Source organism: Vulpes lagopus, chromosome 10 (genome assembly GCF_018345385.1).
Source record: "Vulpes lagopus strain Blue_001 chromosome 10, ASM1834538v1, whole genome shotgun sequence".
Taxonomy (NCBI): Eukaryota; Metazoa; Chordata; class Mammalia; order Carnivora; family Canidae; genus Vulpes; species Vulpes lagopus.
In genome coordinates this window covers 82,623,704-82,645,341 of record NC_054833.1, presented here as the reverse complement: position 1 = coordinate 82,645,341, position 21,638 = coordinate 82,623,704, and the positions used below count along the sequence as shown (strand labels likewise).

Here is a 21,638-nt window from a genome sequence, read left to right as displayed (position 1 = left end):
GCTGCTGAAACCCTGGAGAAGAGCAGTCCCAGTCCCAGAGCTAATAGGCAAGGCCAAGGCCAGGGTGGCCTGACATGCCTCCTCTGCTTCCTTTGTCATTCTTTGGTTTTTGTCTGCAGGTACCCAGGATGCAGAGTCCCCGGGCTCTCTGTACCTGGCTCTACTGCCACCCCCAGAAAGTTCTAGAAATTTTTCCTCTTAAGTCACATTTTCCGTTTAAAAACTTGTTTTTGCATCCAAAGCCAAAACAAAATTATGCAGTAGGGTGGGTGTTTTGCATCAGAGCTGCTGGCACTGAAGGGCTTCAGGATCAAGGTGGCTCACCCACCAGTTCAGCACAGAGGCTGGGGAGGGTCTGCAGGCCCTGGGAGCAGAGCCACAGTTCCATTCTCTTGCTTAGGTGAGGCTCGGCCAGCAGGGGGGTGGCCACCTGCATAGGGGGAGGGGGCCATCGTTGGGGACAGGGGTTGCTCCCCAGAGGTGAGCTCCCGCTCTGGGGCCCGCAGTGTTGGTGGCTGCAGCGGCAAGGCCACAGGGAAGCTGGCCATGTAGAAGACTCGGCCTAGGCGCTTGGCCACCTGTGGAGAGATGGGCCTGGGTTGGGGCCTGTTGGCTTGCAGCCATAAAGAGCCTCTCTGCTGACCCACCATTGTCTGGAGACAACTGGTCCCAGATGACACTCACCTGGGCCCGGATCTTGAGAGCAGGCCCTAGCTTCAGCCCCATGGTGGTCAGGAGGTGCTCCTCTGTCAGCAGGGGCAAGGTCTCCCCATCAATCCCTTGTTCTCTGAAGACCTGAGGGACAGTGGGGGGTGGGGGGAGAATATCAGGGCCTGAATGCTGGGACCAGTGCCTGCCCACCCTGCTGGGTCCCTCCAGCCCACCAAGGGCTAAATGCCTGGGGTTGGCCCAAGGTTTTCCAGAGAGAACAGGGCCAAGAGAAGCTAGTTTGCTAGAAAAACTTGTAAATGAAAGGAAGACCTTTGTCTTGGGCACATACCATTGTTGGAGGCAGAAGCATTGACATGGTGGAGTGCAGGGAGAACATGCAAAGCATCCTTCTCCCTCCCTACACACTGCTTTTGAGGAAGGGAGATTTTGGGTGGGAAGAGGCATTGGGGTATGGAGAACTCAGAGCCATCTCAAGAAAGGTGTTTCCACTCCTGCTCCCTCACCGGTGCATATTCTCCGCAGCCAGACAGGCCCCCCACAAAGCTGCAGACATCGTCCACTGTCCACTTGCTGAGGTCTTCAGGGGCTGTGGCCTCCTCCCCATCCATGAAGAGTCCCCCCATGGTGCCTGGTTTGGGGGGTTGGTATTACTAGGACTATGGCCAGCTCTTTCCTACGCACCCACCCCTGTTGGTTGGCCTTTTGCCCAAATTGTTCAGAGATGGACTGATAAAAGGGTTTTTTTTTTTTTCTCCCCATGGACACCCTCCCTAAGACCCCAGGCGGTGGTGGGACTGGGTTTCCACCCCATGGAGGGATCTAAAGCATGGAGGGGGGTATGCCCACCTGTGTGGAAGTAGGGGCTGACGGCGTAGGGTAAGCCCAGGGGCAGTGGAGGGGGCAGCATGGACCCTGAGAGAAGCCCCTTCCCTTCAGGGCTGGCCCTTCCAGTTGGGGCTTGGCCCAGGTTGGGGCCCTGGCCCCCAGCAGCCACCATCTCAGAGTCCTCTCCTTCTGAATCCTTGGGGGGCTCATCCTCAGAGCCATCTTGTGCCCAGAGCCCAGCCCCCGTGGTCTCCTTGGACTCACTGGAGTGGGCTGAGGCAGGGCTGGGGCCCCCCTTCCGAGGGGCTCGGCGGACAGGCTCCCGGGGAGGGGTCGGGGGGCCGGGGCCTGGGGGTCCCTGGGGGGGCAGGGCCAGCAGCGGCGCAGAGCTGTGTCTCAGCACCAGCATGGCCCCGCGCCGCTGCAACTCCTCGGCGCCATCGGACGGGCGCAGGGTGGCTTCGGGCGCCAGCAGCTGCGGGCGGTGCGCGCTCTCCAGCTCCTTCTGACGCAGCAGCTCTGCCGACATCTCCAGCCTGAACCAGAAAAGCAGACAGTAGCGTGGGTCAGGTAGTTGGGCCCTGACGCCGCGGCCGCCACCTCCCCCTCTCCCCCTTCTTCCACCCCCTACCTCGCCGCCACGGCGCTTAGGCGCTTACCGGGCCAGGTTCTGCTTCCGCAGGAGCTCCTGCTGCCGGGCAAGCATCTCCGCCTGGGCAGGGGGCAGGAACCCGTAACCTGGTGGGAAGGGGACAGACCACGAGGCCAGGTGGCCGAGTGATCTAGGGCCACCCATGCCCACCTGGTCTGTCCTTGGCTTCAACGGGGAGGGGCGGGGTGCTCCGAATGCGGGCGGGCACCAGCAAACCCGGATGCACCCGCACGGACAGCCTCGTGGCGTGCCCACTCACCAGCTCCTTCAGACACCCAGAGCTCGCACACCCGCCCACTCCTCACCTGGGGTCTGGCACAGGGCCGAGGGCACCCCCAAAAAGGGAGGCCTGAGGTGGGGGCCCAGGGCGATGTGGGGGGCATTCTGGGGCGACAGCAAGGGAGGCGGCTGCGACAGCTCCCTGTGGACGACAGGGCGGTAAACGGGGCGAGCCGCAGGCCCCCGCCCCGCGCGCCCCCTCCATTCCTGTAACTGCCTCGCGCCGCCCGCCCCTCCGGCCGCCGCCTCTACTAATTGCCGGCCCCGCGGGCGGTCGATGCGCTGCTCGTTATGGCTCCGGGTCGCGCGCCGCCCCCGCCCCCGCCTGGCGGCGCCAATTAATCTCGGCGGCGGCGCGGAGGCGCTGACCCGGCGGGCGGCGGCGACTGCAGCGGTAATTACCGCGCGGGGAGCGCCGCCCCCCCCCCCCCCGCCAGCAGTGGACCCTGGGCGGGTGGGGGGCGCAATTAGCTGCAATCCAGGAGGTGGGGGAGGCAGCTGCAAATAGCGCTCGCGGTAGGAGGGCGGGGGCGCGGCGTTGTTGGGGGGCGTACCCTGGCGCCCGGCGGGAGACCGCGGAGAGCCGCCCAGCCCCTTAACGCCCCTAGCTCGCTCACCCCTTGGCCTCTGCAGGTGGACCAGACGGGCGCGCGGAGGTGGGGGTGCCCCCCGCTCCAGCTCTCCGACCTCAAGGCCTCCAGACTTCGCGCTGCTCCCCCCCCCCCCCCGCGCCCCCTTCTGCCCTCTGCCCTCCGCCCTCCCTCCACACCCCTCTCTCCACGGACTTCCCCAGTCTGCCTCCAGCCCTTCACCTACCTGTTGGGGGGACAAAGCCCTCAGCTGTCTTTGGGGCACCTGGATTCAGCAAGTCCCAACAGTTGCTCAACAGAAACGGCAGTCACCCTTAACACCCTGCCCAGAGGGGTGGTCACACCCACGCATTCTACTCCAGAGTGTTCTGGGCCTCTGACCAGCTCAGCGGGTGTCAGGACCCTTCTGCAGACCATGAACCTAGGGCCAGCACAATGCCTGGCACACTCCGTCCCAACACGGCCTCGTGTGGCTGTGATGGGGGAGGTACTCGATTGAAGGCAGGTGACAAGGTAAGGAGATGCAGGCTGTGGACGTGACCTGCAGAAACCAGGTACTAGGTTTCTGATAGGCCCACCTCAGCTTCGTATCCAAGAAATAAGCCAAGAGAAAATGGGGACCTCTCCTATGTGAGCACCCCAGTACCTCTCTGAGAAGGATGGGGTGCCAGCTGGCACGGTGCCCTCTCGGTGCTGAGCCAGGCCCTGCTTTCGACGTTGACCTGTGGTGGATGAGGGCAGGTGGACTTCCAGGGCACTGGGACTCCTCACAGCTGCTGCTGCCACCTCCTGCCGGACCCTTAGGAGATCTGGGAGTGGGGGAAAGTGGTCAGTGGTGACCTAGAGGCCAGGCTCTGCCCAGGACTCTCCCTACCTCAACCCTGGCGGTGAACGACACCAAGGAGATCAAAAGCTGCTAAGAGTACATCCTTAAAATAACCTTGCTGGTTGGTCACAGAGAAAGACCAGCAGAAGGCCACAGGACAGGGGAGACCCAAATCATTAACAGTGCAACTAGCTTCATGGTGCCAGGAATGGGGGTTGGGAGGCACCCACTTGTATTGGGAGGGGAGCTGGTAAGCATTTTAAATGGATATGGGAAGGTCAGTAACCAAAATGCAGTGGGAGGGAGGGAAAGAGCCGGCAGATGGGATTCTGTAGTGCGGGCATGCTGATATTGACAGGAGTTCAGAGGTTCTGGGGATGGGTTGTGCAAAGACCCAAAAGTGAGGGCGCAGGCCTGTTCCTGGAAGATGGGAATGGGCTTCCAACCCCAGACTAACGCTGCCCAGGTGCCCCCTTCTAGATAACAATGCAGCGCACCCCCAGGGCGCCTAGCACTCTACTCCCCATCCAGGTCCCTCCATCCTGCTCAGGGCCGGGCCTCTGAGTCCCCCCCCCCCCCCCCCCCCGCAACCCCCCATGTGTGCAGGCTCCGCCGACATCGCCGCCGCCGCCTGTTTATAAATTAATTACCCGAAAAGCGGAGGTGGGTCCTGCCCGGGCCGGGTGCCAGCCCGCAGAGCCCAGCCGGCGCGGCCGCCTGCATCGATCCCAGCGGGGCCCCTCGCCCCCGCGCCCGCCCGGCGGCCTCGGTTATTTACAGTCGGCTCCGCGGCGGGGGCGGCGGCGCAGGGCCATGATTGACAGCCCGACTCCCAGCGCTGCTCCCCGGTGGCCGGCGCCCCCTCCCCCGCGCAGGCCAGCGGAGCGGGCCCCAGGCAGGGCAGGGAAAGCAATTAAAAAGGAAGATTTTTAAATTATTAACATTTGGTGAATTATTCAGGCTCTCGGTGCCTGACTGCCCTGGGGGACAGTGCCTTGTGTAAGGAGAAGAAATCCTGCCCTCTTCCCAGCACCCCTCACCCACCTCCAGCCAGAGAAGCCAAGCTAGGGGCAGCGCCCTTGAGCTGGGGTCTGCTGGGCTACGGTGCAGCTGGTCAGGGTGCCAGATGGTGGGTGAGTGAGGGGTGTCCATAAGAGGCAGGAAGGACAGATGGACGAGCACAGGGTGGGGAGCCTGGTGGGGCAGGGACTGTGCTGCTGAGCGCTTCTCCTGAGCACCAGGGAAGTAGGACCTGGTGGCCATATCCTAACTGCCACCCGATCTGCCTTCTGGATGTCCTAACCTGACTGCTCCCCTCCTCCCAGTCCCTTCCATGTAGAGACCCAGGCTGACCCCAGGCAAGGTGTTCAGCACAATCTCCCACACTGCCCTGATGGCGCTATAATAAGGACTGCAGCATACAGATCAGACAACGATAAGGTGTGTGTACTACTTACTGGAGAGGGACAGGTTCTGTCCCTGGTTCTGTCCCCACCTCCCACTCTCACTGCGGCTCATCCCAGACTCAGTTTCCTCATCTGTGAATGACAGTGCTTGCATGCCACAGGTAAGGGGTGGCCCTGCTGGAGAGTCCATGGGAGATGATGGTAGGGGTGGACTGTAGGGATATGCAGGTGGGGGATCTCCCAGAACTACCCAAACAAATGGCTGCCTGGGCAGAGGGAGGAGAGTCACTGCAATGCCCACCTAAAAGGGGGCTGAGGGGCCTACAGATCTGCATCCAAACCCAGCCTTGGTGTCAGCAGCCAAAGATCCCAGGGCTTCTTTCCAGGGTAAGCAGAGGCCTGCAGGGACAACGGAAACCCAGCACACACAGGTAGACACTTGGTGAGGGATGGTGTCATGGGATGGGAGCACATACCGTGGCTGGGGAGGCCCAGGTGGTACAGGCGCTGGGGGTCCTCAAAGGTGCTGGCCTCACTCAGGGCAGACACAAGCCGACGGTAGTGATCCTCAGGGGCCATGTTGGGCCCAAATTCTGGCAGCAACAGAGTCTCTGTTGAGGGGAGCAAAGGTGAGGGTATCTTCCTTCAGATACTGCCCCAGGAGAAGGGCAGGACCTCCCCCTCTTAGAACCGGCTGCTGGGCTAATTCTGCCCTGTGCAGGATCAAAGTCCCCCCCCCCCTTGTGACCTGTCCCTCCACCTCCTAGTTGAGCTCCCACCTTGGGGCGACTTGCTTCGTGCCTTCTTCTCCAATGGGCAGTCACTGCTGATGTGGGGGGAGCGGCCTAGCCTCTTGCCCAACAGGTCACCTAGGGGAGGGCAGAGTGAGCCCCATCATGTGTCTCTGGGCTTGGAGGGGACAGAGTCTGGGAGGGCCAGGGTAGGGAGGGATCCAGCCCAGGCCTCGGCCCCTACCAGCTCCAGCTCAGCCCAGAACCAAATCCAACACTGCTCAGCACATCAAAGACTTTTCCAGTCCAAGGTCCCAGGCCTTCAGCCAGAGGACATCTTGTCAAGGTCTGGGCAGGTCAAGGGACAGTTCTGATCCTGGATTTTAGGGTATATGTGTATGTGATGGGAAATTGGTGGTAGCAGACTCAGGTGGCAGCTCAGGACTGCACAGGTGCCCTGCTGCCGCTACCCAGCCAGACTAGTCTCCCGTGTAAATTAACGGTCCCTCCGAGTCATTCTGCTGAAGAACTGAAGGCTTTGGTTTAGATTGGAAGCCATCTCCCCTCGGTTGAGGAGCCTAGCCTCTATGGCTCAGGGAAGTCACTAGGCAGCAGGCCCCAAAGGTCAGGCACACCTGCCACATCCACTCTGGGCACCTCCACCGAGGCCACACCCTTTGCTGCCCTCAGAAGGCCTGAGCCAGCACCCTGGCCTTGCCTGTCACACACGCTCACCTGCCCAGCTGGGCTCTGAGCTCTTGAGGGCACCCCTGAACAGTCACACCTGCTGTACATAGTCTGGCCATAGTAGCAGGGGGACCCAGCCCCACCCATCTCCCAAAGCCCTCTCAGGTCCTACATCCAAACCATACTCCTCTGTCTTCCCAAGTTCGTCCCTCTCCATCCCAGCCCCTGGTCCTTCCTTCCTGGGCTCAGGGCCTGGGATAGCGTCTTTGATGAATGGCTAGGCAGGTGCTGGCCTGTGGGCCAGGGCCCTTGCTCTTGCCCCCTCTCCAACCTGACAAGGCTGCCTGGGTGGGTGGGGTGAGGGCTATCTGCTCTGTGAACCAGACTTGCCGTGACACCTCAGCAAGGCAGGCTTCCCAGAGCCTAATTCCCAGAGCCTAATTCCTTTCTCTTATTCCCTTAATCTGTCATTTTTATCAGGCCGGGGAAGTGCGGCAGCAGTGAGAGGCCGATCAATCTCCACTTTACAGCTGACAGAATGGTGCTAATAACTTATTGATCTCAGCCACCTCACTGCCACCGGTCTGGGCTCAGCAGCCCAACCCCAGGCCCTACCCAGAGAGGAACGAGGTCCTTCACCACTTGACTGAAGGGTCCCTACCTCAGGGATCTGTCAGGACAGGTAGGAGCACAACCAGCCTGAGGGCACCTTGAGGAGGCCAAAGCTGGCCCCCAACAGCCTTGGGGCATCAGGGTCCAGCTGGCAGGAGGGCCATAATATCCAGCTGTGCCAGGCCTGGAGGCAGGCCTGGGCTTGATCCACACCTGCTGCTCAGGCCCCATCCTACACATATACCTTTTCCTCTTGGGTTTACCGAATAACCCAGCCCTCTCACTTCCCTGAGTTCTTCTCCCATTTCCCACAGTGGAAACTTCCCCCTCCCCTTCCTGTTGGGGGAGTGGGCTCTTCTCTATCTGGGGGAGGAGCTGCTGAAGGTAGAAGAAGGACCCATGGGGAGACCCAAGCCCATGGCTGCAGTAAGGTTCTGCCATGGAGATCTGAGGGCTCATGAGGGCAACAGTCGTAAGATGGCAGCATGGACCCCGGCTGAGCCCCTCACCCGTGACCCTTCCTATCCAGGGTCCAGGGAGGGACCAGGGTCGGGGCTGTGGGAATAGAGCTGACATGTGCTCCTGGGGAAGCAAGAGGCAAGGACAGGCAAATGTCTCCACCCAAGGGCCAACAGGAACAAGTGGAAGCCAATAGGAGACTAGAGCCCCAAGAAGAGGGCAAATTCTCACAAGACCTGGACACAGCACAGATGTGACACTTTACGCAGAGCACCTGAGCCCTGGAGTGCTTGCCTGCCCGCCCTGCACCTCAGCATAAAGTGAGAGCGAGGACACAAGTGTGTGGCATGGTGATACCCACACACAGACCTTGAGCTGGGGTGTCTGGGCCACACCAGGGCCCCAAGCACACAGCCCTATCGGAGAGCAGTCCACACATGCACATCGGTGCCCGTGGACTGTGAGGTCTCCGTGTGTGCAGGCAGCCAGGGGAGGGCCTGCCGGTTCAGAATATCTCAATCACCGGGGGCTCCCATGGCTCTGCCGATCGATGGGGCAATTAGATTTTATCAGCTGCCTGCTCAGCCACCTCCAACAAGGCTGCAGAAGCGGCCCCCTCACACCCACCCCGTGAAGGCCTTCCCAGGCACAGGCATGCCTGGGAGCACGAGGGGGATGACTACCTCCTACCCAGCCATTCTCAGAGCTGTTAACCACTGCTGAAAACTTCCCTGCCCAGGGCCCAGAGGGCAGCAAGGGCCCCCTGCCAGCAACTTTGACCTCCCCTCTTTCAGTGAAAGCTCAGCCACCACCCATTCTCTGCAGCAGAGCCTCATGGCCAAGTCCCCTCTGGCCTGTTCCTCTGAGGAGGGCCTAGGTCCCCCAACTGACCCCTCCTCCTGAGCTCCTGCTGCCTCCAGGAGCTGTCCCTCTGAGATGACTTCAGGAGCTCTTGGGCCAGCACTCTCCCATCCCACCCCTGCAGAGGTTCAGGCTCCAGCCCCCCATCTCTTAGGCAATGAACCTCTTTCCTCTAGGAGCCTTTGCCCATGGGGTTGGTGGGCACTCTCATGCATGCAGAGCATGTCACTGCCCTCAAAGGAGGCATTCAGGATGTGCATTTCTGGGCCTCTGTGAGGCCTGCACATCCCTGACTGTCCTCCCTGCTTCTGCCCTTATGAGAAGGGGGTGGCAATGGCCTTGACCACTCAGAGCCCACCCCAGGAGCAGCCATGGTGGAGCCACAGCCCCTGCCTCCTGTCTGCCCGGCTGGCCGAGATTAACACAATTACCATCACACGGAGCCCCAGGGGACAGCCAGCCTTGCCACCTCCCGCCTCCACTGGCCTCCCTGGCTGCCAGCCAAGGCTGCTAGGGGTGGCGGCATCCAGAGCCGCTAAGCAGAGACACTGGAAGGGTGGCAGGGCAGACTGTCCTCAGGCTGAGCTGCAATGGCCCTAGCAGCCCTGTTCTCTCCCCCCAGCTCCTCACCTGCAGCTCCCAGGCCTATCTCCACGCCACCTCTCTGGAATTCACAGCGGCTCTGATGCTCGGGCATAACGAGGTGGCGGCTGCGGTGGACACTGGATATAAGGGTGGGCAAGTCGCTGTCCTGGCTGCAGCGAAGCAATACAACGAAGGTGAGATCCCAAAAGGCCGTGCACCCAGCCCTGGGCACAGCAAGTACCTGATGAAGCTCGAGTGTGGGCATGCATAGTGCCAGAGGACAGTCTGTAAATGTGCAATGCCTCCTGCATACCTCTGTGTGAGTCTGTGACAGCACATATGTGGGCATCCCCAGAGCAGGTCCCAAGGGAAACCTCTGGTGGGTGTGACCTAACCAGGTCTCACCCAGGCCCACTAGGACCTACCAGGCATCTGCCAGGCCTCTGTCAGGCCTGGGGCCCTTACACTCTGGCCCCACCACAGCTCCCAGGGAGGTGTATGCAGAGCACAGGAGCCCAGCTCAGTCTTGCCATGCTCTCCCCATAGTGACCAGAGCAAACACCAGGCAAGGGGGTGTCTGCTCATGAGGAACAGTGACCAGAGAGGACACGCACTGTCACACATGCACCTACTCCTGTGCCAGCTGCTTCATTAAGAAAGTTGCATTTACCCTTCCAACTAAAACCTGCAACTACCCCCAGACCCTCAATTTCTTCAAATAAGTAAAGGCAACTGAAGTTCAGACCAAAGTCCTGTAGGCAATGAGATGTGTGCACAATAGGGACGTACACACGGGCACGTGCAGGCTCATGCAAGGGCAAGAGCATGCACCTACATTTGCACATACACACAACCCTCCCCCTCCCCCCATGTGCCCATGACACTGTTCTCCCCAAGGCCCTCTGCTAAGAATCTCAGCCACCAGGAATAAACAAGTATTTAACTCTTCTGTTCCCTTTTTTCCCTCATTTCTCTTTTTGGTAAATCAACTCAATCCTACAGCACAGGGTCCCAGAGGAAACGTTAGTGTGATTGTGTGTGAACAACCCCCAACCCCATTGTTCCTTGTGTTCTTAGCATAGAGAAGGGTCACCTGCCACCTTTCAGATGCAGCCTGGAGCAACAGGAGGTCAAGACAGTACAGAAGAGGAGCAGCGAGGGCCTGGGCACCCCACCCTCCCCAATACCCTTGCTCCCTGGCCCACCTGTAATAGAGCAGCCTCCCAGCTGGGCCGCTGCAAGGAGGCCTCCACGGAATGACCTGGGAACCGACCCTAAACCTCATTAAATAGCCCCCAGCCCCCCTGGCCTGGGTGGCTGGAGCAGGCTAATCCAGGCTGGCCCCTAAGCAGATCAGTTTCAGCCCCAAAGACTCCAGGGCTGGGCTCTAGAGCCTTCTGGGAGACCCAGATGCCAGATCTCTCCCCACCCCCACCCCCCCTCCCAGGAGGAGAGAAGGCACCTCCCCCCCCAAACACACACAAAGAGGAGGGCAGGTGGGACTAAGTACTTTATGAGATTAATTGGCAGCAACTCTCATCCCTCTATCATCCTCATCAATGCGAGGGTGTTGAGGACAGAAGTGCTGTCCTCAGCATGAAGGAGGGGATGGGGGGTGGCTAGAGTCCTCCAGGGAGTTCTCCCCTGTGGGGATCCAATGCTGCTGTCCCCAGGACCCCTACAGGAAGTAGATCAACTCCCCAGAGACTGAGTCGGCAAGGAAAAGCCGCCTTAATTTGTTCCCCATGAAGCCATGGTCCCGTGCCCACACTGGGACCTGGGGACCATACCCCTTACCTCACCTCCATGCTGATGGCTGTGGCCATCAGCCCTTTCACTCTTGGGTCATTCAGGCACTCGGGTGGTGTTGTGGCACCATGGAGGTAAGGCCCAGGGGGGCATCTGGACACCACTGCCCACTACACCCCTGCTCTCTGCCTTGGGGGTTCACTCCACAGGCAGCCTGGCCTGATTCTGGAAAACCTGTTTTTGTCACTCACTGAACAAATTATGGAAGCTTTTGTATAAAGAACTACAAAGAAACACCAGGCTAAAAGCATATAAACTCTGCATTTGGCACCCCAAGTATGAGGTCCCTGCAGCCATGAAAACACTCTCTGCATCCTGCTGTGCATAAGGGGCTTGGGGGGCTCTCTGTTCCACTGTGGGGGTGTGACTGTGTATCAGGAGGTGAGGGCGAGAACTTGAGTGGCAGAAGGAGCTACACGGAGGAGGGCGTATGCTGGGAGGTTGAGGGAGAAGGATCTGGCCCCTTGCACCCCAACTCTGCCTGAGGGGCTCCTTGGGCTTCTCCAGGCTCCCGCAGCCAACTGTCATACTGGCAGTGTTTGCCCATCTCCTGGCTAGCTCAGGGGCCTCCAGAGGGCAGGGACCAAATCTCCTGCCAGCAGTGTGGGGTGCCATGGGTGCTGAAGCAGGAGCTCCAAGCAGGCAGGTGGGCCAGTAGATGGAACTCATGGGCAGATGGATGGATGGATGGACAGATGGATGAAGACCAATGGACAGAGGGAGAGGGATGAATGGACAGTGAGAGACGATGACAGGTGAACAGATAGGCATTACTGAATGGATGGATGCAGACAGAGACAGAAAGGATGGGAATGGAAGAAAGATAAACACACAGAGCCTAAAGAACGACAGGACATTACAGATGAAAGACAGATGGACAGGGCCAAAAGGAGCCAGGAAGAGACAAGATAGACATGGGGTGGGGGGCAGCATGAGGCAGCCCTCCTAGGCCGGATGCTGAGGTGCCACATCAGCAGGTGGGGGGCAGATAGACTGTAAGTCCTCTTGGCCATGCTACACCCCTGCCCCACAGCCCACTGCAGTCTCCCCTCTGGTAAAATTCCAGAAAATCATCCCAGCCACCCCTAGTGTCTGTGCAGGACCGAAGGAGCCCACATGCACATGGATTTGGCCCCATACCAGGGGCACCCTCCATCTGGACACCTGGGATCTTCTCTCACTGTATAAGGCAAGGGGTAGGTGAGGAGGGGATGCCACAGGAGGCAGGAGGAGTCGTTCTAGGAATGGAGGAGCCTCCCTTGGGTTCACTATAAGCTTTTCTGACAAATTCAGCCTGTAGCTTCCCAAGTAAAAGGCTCATAAAATGTCATCAGTGTTCATAACGGTTCATAAAAATGATCAGTTGAGTGGGCAACTTCAAAATGAGGTGGAAATAAGTTTAAAGATGTTTTCATTGTAATTTGGCTCTAGGATCCAGGTATTTTCAGAAGCATAAATAATAATATACACAGCACAGAGCCAGGCTGGAAGTGGGGAGGACAAGCTCCCACCCTCCAGGGCTGCCATCTTAGGTTTGACAGAAGCAGCCGGGCCTGTGCTCGGTGCCCACTGCCTCCTGGGCTGGGCCCTTCCTGTTCCTTCCCTTGAAACCACAGCCTGGGCTCCAGCCACAGACTGACCATCCTCTGCTCCCCTGGAATCCAGAACCTGGGTCTTTCCAGTGTGCCACCTACCCTCTCATCAGGTCCCCCCTGCCCTCCATTATGCTCCTGCAGCTAAACCACCATAGACTGAGTAAACCTCAAACCTCCTGGGCAGGGCCTCCAGAAAGACCCCACTGAAACACACTCTGTCACCCCTCTGCTCAGGAATTTTTGGTGGCTCCTCACTGCCTGGAGGACCCTGCCCTACAGGCTCAGCACCCAAAGTCCTTTAGCATTCGATGAGGCCAGATCTGCTGGCCATCCCTCCCCCAACCGACATCCCCTTCCCTTGTTCTTCCACATCTTTGCAGACCTCCTCTGTCCCTATGAGACCATTTTTACCTCCTTGTAGGTAGATGGGTGGATGGGGGAGTGGGTGGGAGGGAGAAGTCATGGCTCATCTTTGGGCAGTTTGACTCAAATGGCTAGTCCCATGTGGGAGGCAGAGTGCACTCTGGCTCTAGGGTTGGGCTGCTCAGAACCCACACCCATGCTGCTGTGAAGGCCTAAGCACAAACTGAAAGACTACAGAATAGGGCGGGGAGGAAGGGAGGGAGGCTGGGGAGACTGAGAAGCAGAGGGCAACAAGGCTCCAGCCTGCCCATGCACAGCGTGCAGAGATAAGCCCAGCCCAGGCCCAGACCCTACCTGCAGGACGTCTCTCGGAAGGAGATGTTCACATCCCAGTGGGTGTGGACTCTGCAGGGAGAGAAGCAGAGGGTCAAAGTGGCCTCCAGGACCTAGTACCCAAACAGCGGGGTGGGTATATGGCATAGCCCTCATCTGCCCTGGAATGCTGGCCCCAAGGGAGCAGGGCTGGCTCACATTTGTCTCCAGTGCCATCTGGTACCAGCTCAACCAGCCAGTGGCTGCCACCAGGATAGAACCATGGGGCAGGAGTCAGCTCCTGGTCCCACCAAAGGACTTGAGATAGGCAGAATCAGGCTGCCATAACCCTCCTTCCAGTTGCAAGAAACCCTAAAGAGCTGCCCCATTGTGCTAAGGGTGGGAGCTGCAGCCTCTTCTGCCCATCAGCCAAGCGACTGAACCAAACCCCTTGGTGTTAAAGCCGCTCCGGCCAGGCTGGAACCAGGTCAGGGAGCAAGCACCACGGCTGCTGCTGACACCAATGGTCCAGTGTCCACCCAGGTATGTGGAGCTCTCTAGGCCCAAGCTGATAGCAGTCTGCCTCCTGAAAATGACCACCACACGCTGTAGGTAGGAGGGATGCCAGAACGAGAGGCTCTGCGCTATCTCTGTCCCCTCACCCAGAAAGACCCTCAGGCTGACGGCCGGCCGGTGGAAGCCTGTGGTGTGTCATCTCAGCAAGTGTGGGTATGAGGGCTAGGAAGTGGGGATGTTGGGGGTTTGGGAAGGTTATTTTAGCGTAGGAGAAACTGGAACATGTTGAAAAACTAGGTGAGAAGAGAAAAAGGCCTAGAAACTCGGGGTGGGGGGCGGTAAGTAACATATGCTAGATGGACAGACGGATGAAGGGATGAAGAGGAGAGTGGACAGAGGAAGGTGTCTCTGCCAGAAGAAGAGATGGAGGGAAGACAGAAAAAGCGGGCCCCAAGCCTGGGAGGGACAGTGGGGAGTCAGGACTGCTGCTGCATGCCAAGGAGAATGAGCACGAGTGTTTTAAGGGCTGCTCCCGGGGGGTCTGCTCAGCTCCTGTCTCTCTTCTTGGCTGTGGTGGTGCCAGGCCCTCTCCTCCTGGGTCTCCCTGACTGCCCTCCTCCCAGAGCCCCTGGCCCAACATCCCTCCTTCACAACATGGAACCATGTCAGCCCCTTCCCTCCGAGTGGGGGCAGGGCAGTTTCTCACTACAGTCTTGTGGCATGGAGGGGTTCAGACACGACAAGCTAAACTTGGGCCTGTCTCCAGGACAGAGGGCCCTCACCCTGGCCTGGCCTGGCCTTCAGCTGCCTGGAGACACCAGCCTTGAGGTGCCGGCCGGAGCCTGTGTGCCCTCCCCATCCAGGTCCCCAGTAAAAGTACCTTCTCTTCATGATACGGACATGTGGGGTGTCCTCCTGTTTCAAGCCTGGGCGCCGCCCACAGGCTGGACCACTCCCATCGCTGTCACCATCACTGGCTGAGAAGCTGGGGGTCAGCTCCTTCTTTAGGACCCTCGCAGTGGGGAGGGCAACTGTCCTCTTGTCTGCCAGTCGCCCCCGGTTCTGGGCAGGGAGGGAAGAGAGGAAGGTTAGGCTGAGCCAGGACCCTCAGACTCGGGCCCAGGTGAGAGAAACCCTCAGAGCAGCCTCTATGATCAAACGGGCACCATCACTGGCCCTGCTAAGGGGCTTCCAGGCCCAAGGCCCAAGGCTTACATAAGTTCCAATGGTTGGAAGTGAAGACGAGCAGAGACATGAGGCCTGGGACTGCCACCCTGGAGGGTGGTGGAGTGAAGGGCTGTAGACCTTGTCCAGACTGCACACTCCAGCCCAGCTCCCACCCCACGCTGTCAGCAGACCCCAGCTTTACCAGCTCCAGGGAGCCCCACGGGGCCACGTGTGCCCCCACAACACAGCACATCTGCTTCCAGCCCCAGCCCCTGATCCAACATGCAGTTACGGCTGTGTATATGTGTCTGCTGGACAACCCCACACAGCTCCTGGGCCAAGTCCTTTTTCTATTCTGCTAGTGCCATCCAAAGGCCAGTTCAGGGGGGTCTGAAGCCTGACCCTGGGGCCTGGTCCTGCTGATCCCGTGGCAAACTGCAGGTCTGGGGTTCCCACGTCAACGGGTGGGGAGCCCTTACCAGCCTAGACCCTTTGTCCTATGGGCCCCGAGTGAGCCCACCCTCCAGAGCAGAAACAGAGATTCAGTTTCTTCCACAATAGCTACTTCTCCCGTCCCTGCACCCATGTTGTGTGCTGTGTGCTGGGAGAGCAGAGCAGGAAGGTATGTCCTGTGCACAGACATGGAAGGCACTCCACACTGAGCTTGTCCATGTTCAGTACAGGAACACACCAGACGGTACACGCCCCTCACTCGAGTGACAGACAAGCTCACTCTACACCATGGCTCCCTCCAGTGTCCTTAGGTCCTGCTGCCCCAGTGGAAGAAGAAAAGGTGTTTAAGTATTTTCAGGTGGGCAGGACTCTTTTTCTTATTTAATAAGGGGGTGCTGTTTCAGGAAGGTGGCCAGGGACTTTTACATTATCTAATTCTCTCTTGTCTTTTCAGTCACCAGGGGCCCCTTGGACACCCTCTTTCCTCTTTCTAGGACCATGCCACCTGTGAGCTTGAGAAAGAAACTGTGAAGGAGGGTCTCACCTCACCCTGGACCAGTGTAAGGACAGCTATGCAGCCACCACAGTCCTGACCTCCAGAGTAAGGGTCCTTCTCTGAGCCCACTGCAGCTCTGGATTTGGGCAGTGACCACAACAGGGCCAGGGAGCCTTAGTCTTCTCCCCTTGTTGGGTCTGGGGACCACAATTACCCCCGTCCCCAGATCCCCACAGATGCTAGGAGCCACAGTCTCCTCCATACTTGCCCTTATGAATCCATATGGAACACCCTCCATGAGATACACTGGACAGCACTAGGACCGGGTGGGGTAGGAGTCTGGGGGCAATGGAATCTGAGGGCAGGCCTGAAGGGCCTGCTCTGTTGCCCCTTCTGAGACCATGGCCTTGGCCCTGTGGTCTAAAAGCAGTATCAGAGAGTGGGTGAGGCTGCAGGTATGACAGTCCCTCTGGTCCCTATGCCAGCCAGTGGGCTCCAGGGGGAGTGTCTTCAACAATCTCTGGCCTGTCTGACATGTGCCCTGCTGGGAAACCCCACTCTGTTCTGCCCTTCTCTAGCCTGTGGCCCAAGCACCAGGGCCTCTTCTCCTGTTAAACCATTATCTTAAGAAGGAAAAGAAATTCATTTCCCTCTGCTTTTCATCTGTAGGACCAGAAGGAGGAGAGGAAAATGAAAGCAGTAAGACTGCCACTTGGGATGAGGCCAGAGCAGCTATGCTGGCCTGGGGTGGCTCCTGGAGGTGCTCCTGTGGGAGGGGAGCTGAGGAAGATGGACCAGGATGGGCAGCCCTGATCCTGACCAAGGACAGGGAGCATACTTTCCTCCTATGCACACTCAAGACCTCAACCACTCACCCTTCTCAGCAGCGCACACAGATGTGAAAGCTGGGTGCCAAGCTCCTGCCCTTCATCAAGCCCTGGCTCCTCAGAGTGCAGGGCTGGGCACATGAAAGCCAGCTTGCACGGCTGCATGATCCCTGCACCCTATGCACATCCACACTGTGCCCTGGGTTATCTGACTGTGAAGTGTGTACATACTTTTGGGCTTGGCTGTGGGGGATGGAGGAAGACAATCTCTGTATGGCAAAAGTGAGGGCTGGAAAGACAAGGGGGTCTGTGGAGCTTATTCCTAAGGGAGTGTACAGGGATAGGCCTAGGAGGGACCAGGTTCAGGAGAGGCAGGCCCAGGTCTGAGGCATCCCTCATGCAGACAGGAAGGCAGTCCTAGACTGTGGCCTCATCCCTGTCTGACCTCCACCCTCCCCAATCCAAGCCATGTCCTTGGAAAATTGATACTAGGCTCAGGTCATCTGTCATCTGTAACCCACACTCCTGTGAGAGACCTCTAAAAGGTTGGGTTGAAATAGGCTGGGCCCCTCTGACCCAAACAGAAGCCCAGACTAGCCTTGAGGATGCCCAGAAGACTCTTCTCCAGTACTAGCTGCTTGAAAAGGTGGGTAAGTGGAGAAGGAACTCATCTTCTTGCCCCAGGCAGGTACCATGGGAGTGGGCGGGAGGTGGGCTGCCTGTGCACACATACTCCAGTGAGGAGCCCATGGCAGACAGGTGGGTGGAGTAGGTACACAGGTGAGGCATGGCTGCATCCCCCCTCCCCTGTCCAACTTGTGTGTCTGACCTAGTGTCTGTCTTCATAGATGTGGCTGTGGCTTCCCAGCCTGCCCAGGTTACCCGCCTCCAGGGTCCACGAGAAAATCAAAAGATCCCTTCCTACTTCCTCCTTCCAGTCCAAAGTAAAGAAGCTGAAGGTGGGTGTCTTGGGTCCTGTCTCACCCCTTCCTGTGAGAGGGTGCTGCTGGTGGTGCCAGGAATAGCATCACAATCCCAACCAACACCAGGAGCCAGGGCCCTAATTGGCTTTCTCCTAGCAGCTCAAAATTGGTTCCTCTCAAGATGCAATTTCCTCCTCAGATCAATCCTCCAACTATTACTGCCTGGAGGACATATGATGTGGAAGACAGTGCTTCAGGGGCAGGCATGGCACCCCAATCTCTGCTGCTTCCCTAGGCCAATGAGGAGGTCAACATACGTCTATACCGGGTCGGGGGCCCCACATCAGTCTTCATCTCCAGTTCTTGACACCAAAGGCCCATACTGCTCAGATTCTGGCCCTGACTGGATTGTATCCTCAAGACTCTCCTGGACTCCAGGGCCTTGCCCAGCAGCGGTCTAATTCTTGGCATCCCAGAGACACATGTTACACACATCCAAGCTGTGACCACCCCAGAATGCACATCCAGGCCATCCAGTAGTGTCACATCCCAGAACAAGTCTTACCCTAGGACCAGCCCCTCTTCCAAGCTGAGCCGGCTGACACAAACGGCCCCTCCCCCCCAGACTTGTGACAGGGCAAGGTCCCCAGGCCATGGTTGGATGACACTGTCCAGGGAGGAGACCTTCACAGCCTAGACTGTCCCCAGGACTTCAGGTGATGCAGTCCTGAGACTCCCAGATAGGTAATAATCAGGCCCTGCATCCAAAGAGGAGAGGGCTCCCCAGGATTCCCACCCAGAGCAAAGTCTCCCCTATTTGCCCTTGGGGAACTCAGTCCTGCTTACTGGCAGTGTTGAGATTAGGACTCTGGACCCTAGAAAACAGGCACAAGCTCCACAGGAGAGAAGGAAAACCCCCCAAACCCCAACTTTTCTCCCACATCTCACCACCGGGGAAGATATTCGACAGCCTGGACAGTCGCAGATCGGAGGGTGCACCTGCAGAATCCCCTTGGACATAAGCGTCTTCAGACTTTTTCCTGTGAGGAGAACCGAGGCAGGACCGGTGAGAGGGCAGGGCTGGGGCACAGATGAGCCGGCGCAGGCGGGCACGCTTTCGGGGCTCAGTAAGCTGCAAGGCCGGTTCCCCCTCCTGGCACGTGCACGAACATCCACCTCCATTCAACTTCGGAACCCGCTACCTGGCCCTGCCGGCCACCCCACCCTGGAGGACGCCTCGGGGATCTGTAGAGCTCCGAAACTCACGATGGGGGCAAGCGCCCTCCCCTGACGAGGGGCAGCCTCCTCCCCGCCCCTTGCGTCCTTCCTCCCGCGCTCTACCCTCTCCAAGCGGGTCCCGGGGAACCGGGAACAAGGCCCAGGACGGTCCAGCCTGCGTGCAGGTGAGCGGCGCTGCCGGGACCCGGGACTGTGCCTGAGCCCGCAGCGGGAAGAAGGAGGCCACCGCAGAGCAGCGAATCCCAACGCGCAGCGCGACTGGGTCCCTAACTTTCTGACGACCCCCCCCCCCACGCCCCCGGCGCCCACTGCGCTTCCCCCGCTTGCCTGCTCCGGCGCCCGCACTTCACGCCCTCGGAGCGGACTCCTGAATGCTCCAAGCAGGCGGCTCCCGGCCCCGCCGCAGCTCCAGCCGCGCGCGCCCCCGCCCCCACGCGCGCCCCCGCGGCCCCCACCTGCCTGCGACACCCCTTGCACCTTTCCCTTCCCTCCACCAACTCGCACCCGCACCCTGGCCGCTCCTGTGCCGCTCTATCCCGCTAGCACCCGGTGTTCCCCCGCCCAGGAGGGAAGTGTGTCCTGCCCAGCTGGCCTCCCGCAGGCTCCCGAGTTCCCGTAAACTTCCCCTGAGCCACAAAGCCCAGGAATCCCGCAAAGACCTTCCGAGTGGGAGGAGGGGCCGGCTCGTGCGCAGCCCGGAGCCCAGAGCACGCGGCTCGAGCGGGGGTGACGGTGGAGGCCGAGGGCGCTCTGCGGGGTCCACCAGGGCGACGGTGCTGGGGGCGGGGGGGGATGGGGGGTGTCCCTGCGGCAGCCCCAGAGTCGCAGCGCCCTCTCTAGGCGGAGATGGAGTCTCCCAGGAGGCAGACCGAGGGGGTCCGGACCCAGGGGTCCTCGGGGAGCCGAGGGGAGGGACGGTAGCGGCCTGCGCCCCCACCGCGGCCGCACCTTTGTGGCGGATGCTTCGCTTCCAGTCCTTGGCCGTCTCTCGGCCGCTGACGAACTGGAACTCGTTGGGTGTGAGCCACTCCCCGCGGTGGCGGATGGACGGACCCTTGCTGCCTTGGCAGAGTTTGCGCACGTAGAGCAGCGCGCGGTTGGCGCCGCACTCCACCTCGATGCACGGCTCGCCGTTGTCCAGCAGCGGCTGGAAATCCGGTGCCGCGGCCGCGGTCGCCGAGAAGCGCTCGAGGGCCAGAGGGTCCCGGGGCAGGTGGAGGTGCGGGGCAGCCTCGTGCAGGCTCAGGTAGGCGCGCGGGGAGCGGAGTGGTGGAGCCAGCAGCGCCTCGTAGCCGGCGGTCGCGGCGGGTAGCGAGGCGGCCGGGGGCAGGGCGGCCGCAGCTGGCAGCGGGGTCAGGTAGCCTGGGAGCGGCGGCAGTGGTAGTGCGGCCAGGGCCGGGTGGAAGGTGGCCAGAGCCAGGGCCAGGTCCTCGCGGCCCGGGAGCTCCTTCTTGACCGCCGGCATGGCGGGCCAGTGGCCCTGTAGCCCGGCTCTCCGCCGCCGGTGCAACTTGTTCGGGCCTGGGCTGGAGTTGGGTCTCGAGGGTTGGGGGCCCAGGAGTCACCTGGCCGCGCGCCCGCCCTACCCGCTACTGCGCCCCGGCACCTGCTGCCGCGCCGCCCGCCGGGCCACCTCCGACCGCTCCCCGGCCGGCTGGCGGGGCCTCGGCTGCCCGAGACATGGTGCTGCGGGAGCTGCTATCGATCCCCTATCGACCTGCCGAGCGCCGCAGCTCCGGGGCCCCAGGGCTCCGCTGGGCGCCGGGCCACCTGCGCCCGCGCCCCCTGGGGCGGCCCCGCGCCCCGCTCGCTGGTCCGCCGGCCAGGCCCAGCCGGGCAGTGGAGTCGAGAAGTCTCCGGCCCTGCGCCGCGCCCCGCCCCGCCCGGGGGTCCCAGGCCCCCGCCCCGCCTCGCCGCCCCGCCGCCCCGGCCGCGCACCCGCGTACACTGGCGCGCGCCCGCCCGGCAGGGACTTGGGAGACTCCCGCCGCCGCCGCCTCCGCCGCCGCCGCCGCCACAACTTGGCCCATTTAAACGGCCCCGGCGCGGCGGGCGGGCGGGCGCGGGCTCCGGCAGGGGGTGCGTGACGGCCGACTGGGCTCACACGGCTGGCGGCGGGGGCGGCGGGACAGGGCTGCACCGCTACCCTACCCCGGGGTGGGCGAGGGTAGGAGAAAGGGAGACCCGGGCGTGGGGAGGGGCGTGCTAGCGACAAGCGGCGCACGCGGACGCACCATTGTTGAGCGGGACACGTGGGGAGGGGCGGGCCGGGCCGGGCAAGGGGCTCCCTGCGGAGGAGAGGTCGGTGATTAGGGGCGGCCCTTGCCGGGCGGCTGGGCTCGGGTAGGAGCGCTTTCACAGCGGCGGCGTGCGGTGGGCTCAGCGGCGGGCGTGGGTGGTCTCCTCTGCATCTGCAGGGTGTGAGGTTGTGGGTTTGTGGTGTGTGGCCTTGGCAAATGTGTTGGGGAGGTTTCATGTTCTGTGAATAACAACAACAATTCTGTCAATTATTGCCGCCCTACTCTGCCCTGTACCTGCTTTAGTTCACTTGATCATCTCAATATGAGTTTTCCTTATTCTCATTTTATAGATGAGGAAGGTGAGACACAGAGAGGTCAAGTAACTTCCCTGATGTCATACAGCTATTTGAAATCCTGGGCCCTCTGGCCCCGGGACAAACAATACCTGAGCCGTGGTGTGGGGCAGGAAGGTGGGCTAGACCCAATCTGAGTAAGGAATGGAGGATGTGGGGA

General features: G+C 60.3%; 1 protein-coding gene across 5 annotated transcripts; it reads right to left on the bottom strand.

Moving 5' to 3' along the window:
- Positions 1–244: 244 nt before the first annotated feature.
- SAMD11 (sterile alpha motif domain containing 11) lies at positions 245–20,905 on the bottom strand. Of its 5 annotated transcripts, none has more exons than XM_041770279.1 (14): positions 20,824–20,905; positions 18,595–18,686; positions 14,661–14,842; positions 13,307–13,357; positions 9,231–9,355; positions 6,030–6,119; positions 5,727–5,861; positions 3,665–3,827; positions 2,455–2,570; positions 2,157–2,235; positions 1,519–2,033; positions 1,176–1,300; positions 685–795; positions 245–578 (listed from the first exon to the last, which is right to left on the bottom strand). In XM_041770279.1, the coding sequence occupies exons 2-14, from the start codon at positions 18,664–18,666 to the stop codon at positions 333–335; spliced, it is 2,010 nt and encodes a 669-aa protein (XP_041626213.1). In that variant the 5' UTR covers positions 18,667–18,686; positions 20,824–20,905; the 3' UTR covers positions 245–332. The 5 variants fall into 5 exon arrangements, with proteins under 5 accessions (XP_041626213.1, XP_041626214.1, XP_041626210.1 ...); XM_041770280.1 differs by having other exon boundaries at positions 20,832–20,891; XM_041770276.1 differs by lacking the exon at positions 20,824–20,905 and adding an exon at positions 19,834–20,810.
- Between the last annotated feature and the right edge of the window lie 733 nt (positions 20,906–21,638).